Below are 14,353 nucleotides of genomic sequence, written 5' to 3' on the forward strand. Positions count from 1 at the left end.
TGTTGCAAGCTCTTCTTCAAACCATTCTTACAAACGCTTTCATAAACTGACGGAGTCCGACACGTTTCATCCTGTTGATGTTAAACTACCTCCAGATTTCTGCCGCTGGTCTCCATTTATGAGCGATTAGCTCAGCTGACATCTGGCTAATGACAGCGGGCTGAGTTATTAAACCGCCAACACGACTATCTGACAGTTACATCGTACGCTGGCTTACTTCAGGTTTGCGTTCCAAGGTGACGACGGACAGCTCGTTCGGTGTGTTCAGACTCCGCAGTGTAGCGGACTTGAAAAAAACCTCTCCTACGCTGCCTCTGATTGGCTGTTGGGTCGAGACAGTAGCAGTGACGATTGGTTAGGCAGAGCCAGAGTATATCGTGCTGAGTATATACATTTATGATACACAGTCTGTGGAGTGGACTCTGTAGGTAACGGGTAATGTTGTCTTAGCTGCGAACGACCCCCCCCCCCTGTACAGGTTCCCGTGTAAACTGGAAGGAAACTAATGCACTGAAATGAGGACGGGATTCTAAACCCTGCGACAGCTCGTCTTTAGAAAGAGCTCAACTCTTTGGCAGAAGGACGATATAATGTTCATTTACTGATGTGAACCAGCCTTGCAGACAGCAGCTGCTGCAGCTGACGCCATAATCACAACAACACAGTGGCAACGATCTGCAAACCAGTCAGCGTTCACATCAACGACCATAAACTGACATAAATTAGAACGGGGCCCCGTTTAAGATTTTGTCCCAGGGTACCTCATCAAGTAGGCATCTGTTCTGTCATTGTGTCACTTCTGGGATGGAATTATAATAAATGATTCCCCTTCTTGATGGGGACCCTTGGAACACCCTCAAGGACCCCTGGGGGTCCCTGGACCCCACTTTGACAACTAGTGATGTGAAGTTCTTTGGTGCCCTAAACCTCTTCAGTCAAAGCTTAGTTAAAGTTTAGGTCCACGTCTGGGCGGCGCCACGCTGTAAACACACATCTGGCGTGTTAGATCTAACAAAGAGTTTCTGTTCTATCGGACAGGAGTTAGCGATGACCACCATCTCACAGTGCAGGACTGTTGGCTCATTCAGACCAACTCACCGTTAGCATTAGCATTAGCCTCGCTCTGCAGCGGCAGCAGCACACACTCGGGTCGGCGGCGGCGTTCTACAAAAGAGAAAACAGGGCCGGTGTTCAGTGTGTTCAGGTCTCAGGAGGAGCTCTGCTATAGCATGCTGTCACTCACTGACCCTGTAAACCAGCATGTAGGTCTGCTCTGTGGGGGGGCGCTCGCCGCCGCCGTCACCTGAAACACAGGAAACACTCGGTGACATCACAGCTTCAGATCATCATACGACTGTAGCAAATCAGACTGACCCAGATCCTGGTTTGGGTCTCTAGAGTCCCTGTGTGAAAGGGGCTTTGTGTCACCTTCTGTGGTCTCAGGTGGATCCTTCAGGTCTCTCTGCACGGCCGCCTCCTCGACCATCTTCAGGATTTTATCCACAGCTTCAACACACAGAGCGTCGACCAGAGCGCCGAGCTTCTCCTGAGACGACCACAACAACCATCACTTAGTCAGCAAACCAAACTCCATTCAGATATCGGTACGTTTAACGGTGGTGAGGCGAACACTTCAGCCCCTTTAACCAACAGACTGTAAAACTTTAGTGGTACAACGTAAAGATTAAGTCAAGTTTACAACATGCTGCTCATCACACGCAGCAGGCAGGAGGGCGTTTCCACGAGTAACCGGGTCTCAAAGGTTTTTAACACAACTTCACTCAGATAAACATTTATTATATAGATTATTAAGTTATTTAATGTGGCTGTGACGGCACTTTGACCAAATTAAGACGACTTCACCAATATTATACTGTATTATTTTTTAAAATATCAGTTTCATGTAGGGCTGCGAGCAACGATTACTTTGTTTATCAATGAATCTGTTGTTTTTCTATTAACAGAAGTTTTAAATCATTTTAATCTATAAAAGGACACAAACAGTAAAATAAAACATCTTCAAATGTCCTGTTTTGTCCAACAATCAAAACCCCACTTGTTTTAAGATAATTTATTTATAAATAGTGTGAAAGAGAAAAGGAACATTCCCATTGGACAGACTGCATTAGATACAAGGATACTGTCTCCTAGTGCTGCTCTGGTGGGAACTGTTGGGCTTCTGTAAATAGAGTTCGGTCTAGACCTGCTCTTTATAAATAAAACTGAATTGAATACTGATCAGAGCTTCTGCCTGAAAGTGACTCAAACTGATTTTATATTGATTAGCTGCACACACTCTGATGTTGGTAGATTTCAGCGTGTTGAAGCTGCCATGTCTGAAGCTGCAGGCCCTGCAGGCAGCAGCTTCGCACTGACAGAAGGCGAGCGGCTGGAACAAAAATACTTTTGTCTCTTTTAATTCACCGAACTAAGTTTATAATCTAGAACAACTGACTGTTAACTGAAAACGCTTAAAGAGAAGATTTTTAGATGGAGTTTGGTGTAAGTCTGAGCGCTCCGGAAGCCCCTGGAACCGAAACGGTTAACGTAGCGTTAGCCGTTACTCCAGTTAGCCGTTACTCCAGTTAGCCGTTAGCTCCAGTTAGCCGTTAGCTTACCTCCGCTTCGGGACTCTGTTTGTTCAGAGAGACTTTCTCCGCCGCGGTAAGAACTCCGTCAGCACCGCCTTGGCGAGGTTATTCACGACGAGCGTGACCTCGTTTTTAAAACTCACTAAATCCGCCATGTTAACGACTCGTGTACTTAGCAGCCTGTTAGCTTAGCAACCAAACCGGCTAATGCGACACAGGAAGTGACGCGGTGTCTTGTCCCACGGCTAATGGCTTACTTCCGCTTACGCCCGCTGTTGGAACTTTAGTTTTTGTCCCACAAGAAAAAATGGACCGACTCCAAACCACAATTTGGACATTTCCTCCAAAAACTGCATCAATATAGAGACGATGAAAAACATTAAGAACAAGAAGGCAGTCAAGACTATAACTGTGACAAAGTTGATATTTTATTTTGAATCCACGTTACTCTTTTTATTCCTTCCTTTGTTTTAATTTATGTAGTTTCTCTTCTTATATTGATTGTTTTGTGTTTATAATTTCAATAAATATCTGAAAAAAACTTTTTATATTGTTTTTCATTTTTTAAATGTCTTTTACATTTTTTTTGTATTAATAAAATTGGACAAACGTGGAGAAAACATTTGGGCCAAAAAGCTAACGTTTATTAGTAAAACTTGTTTTTAAAATTTATTTAAAAAAATAAATTATGACTTTATCTGTCTTATTATTAAATAATTGTGATCCATCTTTATTTTAGTAATTATTAAACTTAATATATTATACTACAATTTCAGACATCTAATTGTAAAGTAAGACTGAGATATATCTTAAATACCGTTCCTACTGACTACAACTAAATCTGCCAAAGTAAACAAATGAAGTTATAAATTTGATTTGATATTAATCAACGAAAAGCAAAGAGTTATGATTCAAATTCCAAGTCCAGTTTGCACATTAATTTCATTCAAATTACGTTGCATATTTTTTCAGTCAAATTAAAAGTCAACATTTATTACGGCAGTACGCAAAATAATTAGTTGTCAGTTTAGTTTTCATTTTCAGCAGTAATAAAACATTTTCAAATATGAAAAGGAAAATGGGACCTCTGTATGTGTATAATGTTCTCTAACTAACGTCTAAACCGAACTAAGTCTTCCTGAAAAATCTGAATTTTGGGGAAACGGAGTGTTCAATGTGTTATAAAGTTTAATTAGTGCTCATTCATTGTGATGAATCAAATGTTAATTAAATGTAAATGTAAAACTGCCTTGAATGACCAAAAATAGACCCCAGTGATTCCAAAAATACTTTGTTTTTTATTCCCCAACCTGCTGAACCTGCTTCTGTACATACACGTGATAATAATAAACAGCCTTTTTTTAAATAATACGTTTAAATTACATTCATTCAGGCAGTTTGACAGACAGTCAAACTATAAAACACACAGAAACAAACAGGAATCACACATTCTTAAATAGCCTCTTCTTTTCCAAAAAAACAAGGATATAAAACATACTCTCAGTACAATATAATGATAAACACACAGACAGAGACATTTACATCCTCCTCAAACAGTTCACACGTCTTTTAGAAAAGACTCAGTCCGATTCCTCAAGGTCGATCTGATTGTGGCGGCGTTTCCACGTCACGATAGCTTGTTTGCATCCTGGGAGCACAGAGCGTTTTCTAGCAGACGTAAATTTATAAATAGATTGTGCATCATTGTTTAAAAATCCCTGGATAAAAAAATCATAAAAGTACTTTTTTCCCAAAACTACCATCAGCCTGAAACGTCCTGATGGTCGTTAGCTTGCTAACACGCTAATCAATCTTTGACAACTACCAGTTAATACTTGTTATCATATTGCCACAGATATCCCAGCACACATATTACATTTTACATTATTAATGTTTGTTAGCGTGATAAAAATATTACCCACAGGCTACTAGCTTAGCATACTAGCATTTACTAGCATGTTAGGAACAGTATTATATTATTAACAATAATATTATACCTGTAAAAGTTTGTTACATTGTAAAATGATAACCGTGAGCTAATATTTTAGCATGCTAACATATCTTATTATATTAAAAATAAAATGGTAGTCCAAAATAGAGATTTTTAGTGTAATACTACTTAAATTAAACGATTAATTGAATTGACTGTAAATTATTAGTATGTTTTGTTAGCATCATAGAATATTGTAGTAAGTGATTTCACATCCTCATGTTGCAACAACATTGCTAACACAGTTTATATTTATCAGCACATTAGTTAATGAATTATTGATGCTAACATTTATTAGCATGCTAAAATATTAGTTCTCTAATGTTACATTTTAAATTAACTGCAAACTTTGTAAGCATATTAAAACATTAGCCAAAGGCTAGCTAGCATTAAGCTATTCATCCTTAAAGCTTTATGTGGTAATTTGCATAGTAACAATTGACGTCACGGCTGTTTGCTCATTGGCTGTTCTTGTGATCCCTGAAAGAAGAGCCAATCACGTCCCTGCGCTCCTACTGCCATCACTGAACAGTTGCCACCGTGTTTGACTCCTCCAACCTTCAGCTGTGTTCGTCCGACTCACAGCCGCTCTGCCGCCGGGGCGAGGAGGCGGACCTTATCGAGCCTCCGGCCTCCTGTTGCTGCTGTTTGGAGGAGCTGGAGAGGTCGATGGCCACCTCCTCCTCCACCTCCTCATCCTCCATCTCCAGCAGCTCTTCCTCTTCCTCCCCAACCTCATGTGCTGGCTCAGAGCGACGGGGCGGCAGTGGCGAGCCTCGGGGGGCGTCGCAGAACGAGTCGCCGCGGGTTGAGTCTGACTGTGGAGGGCTTGAACACTTTTTGGACATCTCTATGGACTTCTTGTGCATTCCTGTGAGGACAGATTCAGTTCAGTCTGATTCAGAAACATTATTATTATTATTTTTAAAAATGTGCTGAAGAGATTCTAGAAGTGGCTAATGTCATAAAGGCTAACTCCCCCCTAAACTAAATCAGGTTGCACCACTAAAACGTCTCAGCCAGTGAAGACTTTAATGGTGTGTAAATCTGTCCAGTCAAGAGCAACCAACCAACTATGTAAACAGGAAGTCATTGTAGCGTCATGAGCTAGCATAGCTTCCAAACATGACAGTTTTAGAGGCTAAAAGATAAAACTTTGTTTAATCTTATTTCTGTCTGTATACACGAAGAGAAATCTGTGTTTCAGAGTTCATACAGTTTATAATGAGAGGGAAATACCTGATTATGCTAAGCTAACTGTTGTTAGCCACACAGTAACTTTTTTAAAATTTTACTGAAATGTGATCTTCAGCACTTATCTTCATATAACTTGTTTTACTCCAAACGGCTCAGATATTAGCATGCTAACGTTAGCTAACAACAGCTCCACCTGCATTTAGAGGACGTAAATATTTATAACAACTAATCTCCACCTGAGAAATATTTAGGGATCTGCAGCCTGGTTTACTGAAGTGATGATGAAACTAAACTCAGTAATGCTGATGTCTGCTGGTACTGACTGCTGATCACTTTCATCTTAATTATGATATATGATAAATATATAGGCCTACCCAAACTCCCCTTACAGATTTCTTCTAGCTGTGACACAGGTGTGTCTGATGAAGATGTTGGTGTTGTTTAAGCTGCGGCGTGTGTTAGGCGTGCGTTCGGCGTGTGTTCAGTGTGTGGATGCGTGGTGTGGTGCATGTGCGTGGCACTGACGTGTATGCGGCTCACCGAGCAGCCAGGGCGCGCAGGATCCCATCATGCCGTTCTTGGCGGAGTTGAGGATGGACTCCGGCAGCGGGATGGAGTGACGCACCATCGCGCCGTACAAGCCGTACTCCGCCATGACGCTGCTGCGACCCCAACACTTCTCACGCTTTCGCCACTTCGCACGCCGGTTCTGGAACCACACCTGGAATAAAATGTGATAACATATAAAATCTCATAACCAGGCCTGGAAAAAAAGTTTAATCCGTCTGTAAGTGAGTTTTTCTTTTGTCCCTCCCAGAAATCATCCTATGACCCATCAAGTGTCTCTGTTGACCCACTGGAGGGTTCCTGAGCCCCATGTTGGGAACCACTTCCAACATATTTGGGAAAACCATTTAGTGGCAAGTCAGTGTAGTTTTTAGGAGACATTTGTTGTTTTGAAACTTTCTTTTTTCCCCAGGAAGTTTTTGTTTATTTAAAAATTTGAATAAAAAATAGGATTAAGAAACCAAATTAAACTTTTATTATGTTTTTATGAAGAGTCTGGTGTGTAAATCTCTGGTCAGCTGTGTACTGACGATGTCCCACCTGTATTCTGTCCTCGGGCAGCTCCGTCTTCATGGCCAGCATCTCTCGGGCGTAGACGTCGGGGTAATGAGCTTCGTGGAAAGCTTTCTCCAGCTCCTCCAGCTGGTGGGACGTGAACACCGTCCTGCAGGAAACAGCAGCGTGAGACCGACAGGAAGTAGCACGCTGACCTTTAACTGCAGAAATATCTTCTCCCTTCAAACTTTATGTAATAAACATAGCTGCAGATTCACTGGTTTAAAATGTCATTTTATTTCCTCAAACTCTAAAACACGTTTACATTTCTTCAACACAATTATTGTTTGTTAGTGTGACTTTATTTAAAACCAAAGTTTAACTTAAAACAAACATTTAATTATATATTTTTGAAGTGTTTGTTATTTATTCCATCTTCATCTTCCATCTGTGTTTCTTTTCGCCTTTAATGATACTTTCTCACTTGCTTTTATTACTATTATAATATTATTATATAACATTTTTATTATTATTTCTATTTCTTAAATGCATTGATTAAAAGTCAACAACAATTTTGATCCGGGATCAATAAAGTATTTCTGATTCTGATTCAGTTAAAATATTTTCATATTAAGAAATTTCTTACTATAAAAAATTGAGTGATCAGAAATAAAATGTTTATAAATCCAGAAACAATAAATGAATATCGTGTAAGGCAGCAGGTGATCGATCGGCCTCACCTGTGCCGCCTCTTCTTCCTCTTCTGAGAGCTCGCGGAGCTTTTGGAGTCGTTGCGGTCGGAGAGACATTCTTCATCTGCGGGAGGACAAACAGCTGTTAGCTCATCCTCGCGCGGGAAACCAAAGAAATAAATATGATTAAAATTAAAGTGGAGGATTCCTGTTTTTCTTTTAGTTACAAACATTCATTCAGGCCGCTAATTAAAAAAGTTTGGATTTAATCTGTGAATTTAAACAACAGTTAAAATCCTCCGACTCAGGATGAGACTTTCTGATCCTGATCAATAAATTAATCTGAACGGAAACGACTTTAAAAACAAAACCCTGAAGCTCCTGTTTCACAGAAACGAAGCTGAATCTGAAACCCGAGCAGAGCCGAACTCAGGCGAACCTGAGAGACCAGATCCAGATTAAACATAAAAGCCAAATAAAAACCAGAAGGAACCTGTTCTCCACAAAAAGAGGAACCCGTTTCAGAAGTTAAAGCTCCGCTGCGAAACCAAAACCCTCCGGAACAATAGAAAGGTTCGTGGACCCGAGCCGTACCGGAATAAGCGTCCCTCTGGGCCTCCAGGTTCTGCATGTAGTGGCTGTCGGCCCGGGCCTGCAGCAGCGGCAGGTGTCCCGGCAGGAAGCAGGGCGCCCCGGCGGGCTGCTGGGCCGCCAGGCTGCACAGGAACCCGAGGCCCAGCGGCAGAGACCCGCCCGGGAAGGAGAACCCGCCGAGACCGCCTCCGACCCCCTGCGGCTCCGACCCGGGCCCGGATCCCGCCGCCGACAGTCCCGACCCCGCGGGGCCGCCGGGCTGCTGCCGCACCTGCAGGTCCGACTCCAGGCCCAGCAGGTCGGTGATGGCAAAGCCTTTGGACCGGAACCCGGAGCCGTGCAGCCGGGACTTGTCGATCCCAAAGCCCGGAGATAACATCTTGACTTTGGGCTTCTCTTCGCAGAGTTCTTCCCGGCCCGTCATGCTGCTCATCAGGAACTGGACTCTTCTAGAGTGAGGATGAGGAGGATAGACCGGGACAGTCCGGGTGGCGGGCTCCCTTTATCTGGCTCCGGTCTTCGGGGTCACGGCAGCGTCCAATCAGCAGTGAGCTCTGCGGCGGGGGGAGGGTCCCGCTGGGCCCCGCTCAATCCCGGAGGATTAATTGCCACCAATTTCCCTCAATCCGATCTGGATTTTCTCTGAGTGGAACGAAGAGGTTTTAATTCCTGCTGCTGATCTTTGATCAGAGGCGGAGACACGTGACCCCCCGCGGCCCCGATACGGATCAATACAGAGCCGAAGACACGCGCATCATAGTAGGTCTATAGAATAACAACAACAATAACAACAACAAACAACAATAATAAAATAATAATATAATAATAATATAACAACAACAATAATAACAATAATAACAACAATAATAACAACAATATAATATATAAATAATATAACACAACAATAACAACAACAACACAATAATAATATAATAATAATAATAATAATAATAATAACAACAACAATAATAATAATAATAATAATAATAATATAATAATATAATAAAATAAGAGGTTTCTGTTCAGCAGGTATTTAATCTGATTCTGTAGATTAATGTTGTTTAAATGTTAAAATAATAAATATTATTAAATGATGAATGAAGTATTCAGAACACACAGCAGCTGAAAAGTGTGACAGTACCTGTGTGGAACAGCCTGTTATATAAATAGTAAAATATTACAGTATAGTAGTATATCGTGGTGGAAGTCAAAGTTCTCATTATGCAGAATAAAATTTAAGAACTTTATTTATCATTATACTACATAAGGTTGTACATCGAAATGAAATGTTAGAATAATATTTATATATAATAATTCATATTACATGACTGGATTATAATTATTGATGCGTTCATCACTTTGATGCTGCAGCTGCTTTTAACCACGTTATATTCTGCTGGCTGTTCATTTCACCAAGGGATCAATAAAGTTTTATTTTAACCTGTAATAATAAATAATCGTTTATGTGATGATTATATTTTGTATCATTAATCTATGTTCAGTAATTCCCACTAAAATGCACTGAAGAATAAAGTCCTGTCCACCTCAGACACATATACTATATACTTTTATATAATAATGTATTATAATATATAATATATAATGTATATATAATATAAGAACAAGAAGTGGGAAATTAAATAACAAAAGCAGAAATAAACTATTAAAAGCAAAAAGGAGCTCTGACTCAATGACTTGAGCTTCACTGTCACATACATCTTCATATATATATATATATATACACATATATGTAGCCTATAATAATATATTGACTGTACATAAAGACCAAAAGTAATAAAATGGATATTTTTACAGCTTCAGGGGAAATGATCACTGTCACTTGTTGCAGATTGACACAGAAATATAAAATAATTTATTATTTAAAAGTGATTGTTTTTCCATATTTATTATTTGATAAATACGGAGTGGAAATAACGTCGTCTGATTCAAACTGATTTCCAGCTGTAATCTGTAATCTGACGTCACAATAAGAAATAAATAAAAAGAAAAACAGATTAAAGAGGAGTTTAAATTTGCTTTAATTATCTCTGATAAGCAGATTCCTCTAATTGCTTTTTAAAACCAGTTGACCATTTTTACCTTCTTACACACACACAGAGTGCCTGCCAGCCTGCAGTCAATCCCCAGGGATTAAACGCTAACTTGGCCCTAATTTTACAAACTGACTTTCATCAGGAGGAGTTTGGTTTCCTGCAACAGCCGATGAAGAGACGGTTACGACATATTTATATTTATTTAAATGTTATAATAAAGTGTCAGAGACAGATTCTTTAATTAAATGATGATGAGTGTTGTTGCTCAGAAGAAGTATTTGGATCAGTAACTTAACTAAAAGTATTAATACCACAGTTTAACAGTATAAAAATACTTCATTACAAGTAAAAGTACTATATTAAAATCCTACTGAAGTAAAAGTATTCATGTTTAATTTGATTTATTATAGAAATTACTGATATTTGAAGATATTTGAGTTTTGTACTGAAATCATGTGTTTAATTTTCTAAATCCTGAAACAAGAAGGTTTCAAATCTTTCTTTTAAATCTTTTTTAAACACGTTCGCTGGCTTTAAAACTGAATCTGTACACAGTATCAGACAATAAGGGCTGAAATGACTCCATAAGCAGATTTTAAAATAAAATACACTTTTTATGAACAAACTTTATATGATTTGAAAGTAAAATCTTAAATAATTAAAATACCTTTTAATGTCTGAATAAATGTCGTGATTTATATAAAGTACAAAGTACTTTCTCCTTTATTTGACTCTTTTCCTGCAGTTTGTCGTCTCAGACTGAAACCAGAAGACTGAAAACTCTCCGAGAGTTATTAATCGTATAAATACCAGTTCTGAGCTCCTTCTGTCTGTGTGAAGTTAAACTTTAATGTTCTTTCTCTTTGACATGAATCTTTTTATTCATTTATATTAAAATAAGTTGGGGCTCGCTGGGTCAGAAATAAAGAGGTTTTTTATATTGTGTAACGTAACTTACTACTGAGATTGTTAAAGTATAAAAGAGATAAACGTCCACCACAGGACACCTGGACAGGTAAAGAAAACGCCTCGTCTGCAGGAGGAGAACCTGCAGAGAGCTGAAACATCAGCTCCTGCCGACGCTGCTGCTGCAGGATGAACACGTTCCTCACCGCATCGAGCTCTGGTAAGAAATTCATTTGGTTTCTTCCTCCGTGGAGCTCCTGAGCAGTATCGTCTCACCCAACATGTGGATCATGTTAAGTTATCTTCTCACCTGGTTTTAGATGGAACTTCTCTTTCTTGGAAAAGATCCAGATCTAGTTTTCATCTTGTGAGCAGATGATGCGTTTGGATCTGGGATCTAACATCTGGTCATTCAGGATCTATTTATTGTGTGAACGTAAATTAGAAAGCTTGTTCTTGTTCTGCACAATAATAATAATAATAAAAGAAAATCTGAGATCAGGATCTTCCTTCACACGAGATCAGAAGATCAACACGATCCTCATTTTCTTCTTATGAGCACAAATTATTTTGTCATTCGAACAAGATATCTTCTGCACGACTCATCACATTTATTCATTTAGCTGCCGTGTCACAGTGGGGAATTGAACCCAGGTCATATCCACTGCGCCATCACCGGCCCACAGACCCACGTCTTGGATCCTGTTTGCACCAGATTCACTTTGCCTGCTGTGAACGAGGTCATCTGTGTGTTTCGATTCGTCTGATGGAACTTCAGGGTCTCTGAAACGCTCCGGCTTCGCTCTTTCTTCCTCTGCAGTCGTAATGAAACGCTGACGCAGCTTCAGGCGCTTCAGTTTTTGCAGATTATAAAGGTTTTCACAAAATCAGAACATCGGTTTGACTCGTGTAAGCTGAAAAGAAGGTGCTGAGGTTGGATTAACCCGCTGCTCAGAAACTTATGTTCATTTTTGAAACAATGTGGATTACCATTATATGAAGAAGGAGATTGATTGATTATGCGGGTTTGAATAATCTTCAGATTAAGGTCTGTTATTCTTGTGCTCCCTCTGAGCTTTTCATCCCCGTCCAGAGTTTTATCTCCGTCCTTCACGTCTTTATCGTTTTATTTCTGCCTTTTGTAATTAATTTGCCGTCTGTGTGCAGCCTGCAGGGCCTGAGCATCAGAAATCAGGATCAAAGCTAAACGTGCAGCAGAGCTCCGTCAGGTGGTGGAGCGAGCTGATCTCTGAGCCGTCCGAATGTTTAATGTCATGGATCACTGAGCTCGTCGGGATCTGAATGATCCACCTCTACCTGCATCTGACAGCTCAAAGCCTAAATTCACCTGCAGCCTGCGTGTTTACGTTCAGACATGAAGCACCAAGTCCACATCACATCATGTGACCGTTCACGTACACTGAGCATGTGCGTGCCGGTGTAAACAGGAAGCAGATTGTCTACTAAAGTTCTACTAGAGACGAACGAAGAGCAGCGATGGTGAAGAACCACAGCTGAGATTTCTCTGCAGGTGGAACTGTTACACCAGGAATCCTCTGATTCAGCCCGGCGTCACAGTCCACTGGAAGCGTCTCAGCAGCGTCTCAGCAGCGTCTCAGTAGCGGCGCAGCAGCGTCTCAGCAGCGTCTCAGCAGCGTCTCAGGTCTCAGCAGCGTCTCAGCAGCGTCACAGCAGCGTCTCAGCAGCGTCTCAGCAGCGTCTCAGCAGCGTCTCAGCAGCGGCGCAGCAGCGTCTCAGTAGCGCGCAGCAGCGTCTCAGCAGCGGCTTAGTAGCGTCTCAGCAGCGTCTCAGCAGCGGCACAGCAGCGTCTCAGCAGCGTCTCAGCAGCGTCTCAGGTCTCAGCAGCGTCTCAGCAGCGTCTCAGCAGCGGCACAGCAGCGTCTCAGGTCTCAGCAGCGTCTCAGGTCTCAGCAGCGTCTCAGGTCTCAGCAGCGTCTCAGCAGCGTCTCAGCAGCGTCTCAGCAGCGCCTGCAGCTACCTTCTCCACGGCTCGCTGTTCCCTCAGGGACCGTTTCCGAATCAGAGCGTTTTGCCTGATATTCCTGACATGTTTAGAGTTTGTTGATTTGGTAGTCAGTGTTTGTATTCTGTGTTTCTACTCTTGAGTAGGCTACGTAGTTAAAAACTGTATGTGTCTATTGTTGTTGAGTCTCCACGTGATTCTCTCTGCTGTTCTGTGTCTGACTTCCCGCCTGGTTCGATCTGCAACCTATTCTCTGCAGAGAGACGCTTCTGGTGGACTAAAAAGCATGGACCGTGACGCCCGCGATCAGCTCCGGCAACCGCGGCGCAGCCGGAGTCAGTGGATTTTAGGGGTTACTGAGAGGAACACGGGAGGACGGAGAGACTGGGAGTCGTCGCAAAGTAAGTACAGAGACATGAACAGAACAACGTACTTTAATAAAACTCTGTCGGCAGCTTCGTGTTTCTGCTTTGACTGACTGATCAGAGCCAATCAGGAAGCCAGATGTGAGCGTCATCGTTTCCACCTGTCAGCACGAACACGCCGCCCCGGAGTTTAAAACCAGAACGGGCTCAGCAGCATCTTCACACTTCAACATTTTAGGTGTTGAGATTTGCGACTTTAGTCTGGACGGCAGGAAACGTAGCAGAACGTTTTCAAACGTAGGAGTCTGAACAGAACGACATGAACGAGCTTTGGCAAGTCCAGTGACAGGCAGACGAACCTACGTACAAACCTCCAGTGCGTTACATAAGTCACATGACATTTAACACGGGGTAAACGGCGGTAGTTTGGTTGGGGTTAGGAGCAGGTCATGGATTGGGTTAAAGTTACTATGCATCACTGTGCTAAGCCCCTCCCACCAAACCCAGATGAGGGAACCGGTTGCTCTGGAAACCTCAACCCGTTGGCAAGAGTCTCGCCAAGACCGCGGTCCGCCCCCCTTCGACTCGTCCCCACTGCAGCCTAAACTTTAAACACGGCACTCGAACCCCCTGAAGGTCCTGAGTTGATCCGTCCCACCACCTCCTTACAAGGACTCTTTAGACCAGGTCACCTGACTCCTTCTGCCACCGCAGGTCGCGGCCTAGCAAAAACCTAAACCTGGGTCTTAATAAGCTGCTGAACGATCGACCTGCACGGCCGTTTGTCAGTCAGCATCACCGGACTCTGAGAGCAGGCAGGTAAACGTATCCGGGACCAGATGAAGGCCGAGGCTACGTCCCGCGAGGCTGGACCGTGATCCCAGCTGGAACAATGTGGGAACGTGGAACTTCAGTCAG

The 14,353-nt window shown here is 41.9% G+C and overlaps 1 protein-coding gene and 1 long non-coding RNA gene across 2 annotated transcripts; both read right to left on the reverse strand.

Annotated features, from left to right (window-relative positions):
• Nucleotides 1–1,094: 1,094 nt before the first annotated feature.
• Nucleotides 1,095–2,672, reverse strand: LOC119911144. The gene is made up of 4 exons (XR_005445820.1): nucleotides 2,619–2,672; nucleotides 1,429–1,546; nucleotides 1,248–1,303; nucleotides 1,095–1,164 (listed from the first exon to the last, which is right to left on the reverse strand). It is a non-coding gene; the product is annotated as an uncharacterized LOC119911144 (long non-coding RNA).
• A 1,783-nt stretch (nucleotides 2,673–4,455) lies between these two features.
• Nucleotides 4,456–8,618, reverse strand: LOC119911143 (visual system homeobox 1-like). Its single transcript, XM_038729955.1, has 5 exons — nucleotides 8,127–8,618; nucleotides 7,581–7,656; nucleotides 6,886–7,009; nucleotides 6,319–6,499; nucleotides 4,456–5,452 (listed from the first exon to the last, which is right to left on the reverse strand). The coding sequence occupies exons 1-5, from the start codon at nucleotides 8,557–8,559 to the stop codon at nucleotides 5,142–5,144; spliced, it is 1,125 nt and encodes a 374-aa protein (XP_038585883.1). The 5' UTR covers nucleotides 8,560–8,618; the 3' UTR covers nucleotides 4,456–5,141.
• Between the last annotated feature and the right edge of the window lie 5,735 nt (nucleotides 8,619–14,353).

Source organism: Micropterus salmoides, unplaced genomic scaffold (genome assembly GCF_014851395.1).
Source record: "Micropterus salmoides isolate LMB-PRFRI ecotype aquatic unplaced genomic scaffold, ASM1485139v1 Ms_hic_scaffold_1901, whole genome shotgun sequence".
Lineage (NCBI taxonomy): Eukaryota > Metazoa > Chordata > Actinopteri > Centrarchiformes > Centrarchidae > Micropterus > Micropterus salmoides.

What these genes read in the sequence shown, in the direction of transcription:
- LOC119911143 (XM_038729955.1), bottom strand. Translation starts at nt 8,559, where the DNA reads ATGAGCAGCATGACGGGCCGGGAAGAACTCTGCGAAGAGAAGCCCAAA. An exon ending in TGCCCGAGGACAGAATACAG is followed by an intron (nt 6,500 to 6,885) that starts GTGGGACATCGT and finishes ATTTTATTCCAG; the next exon opens with GTGTGGTTCCAGAACCGGCG. An exon ending in CTGCGCGCCCTGGCTGCTCG is followed by an intron (nt 5,453 to 6,318) that starts GTGAGCCGCATA and finishes CTGTCCTCACAG; the next exon opens with GAATGCACAAGAAGTCCATA.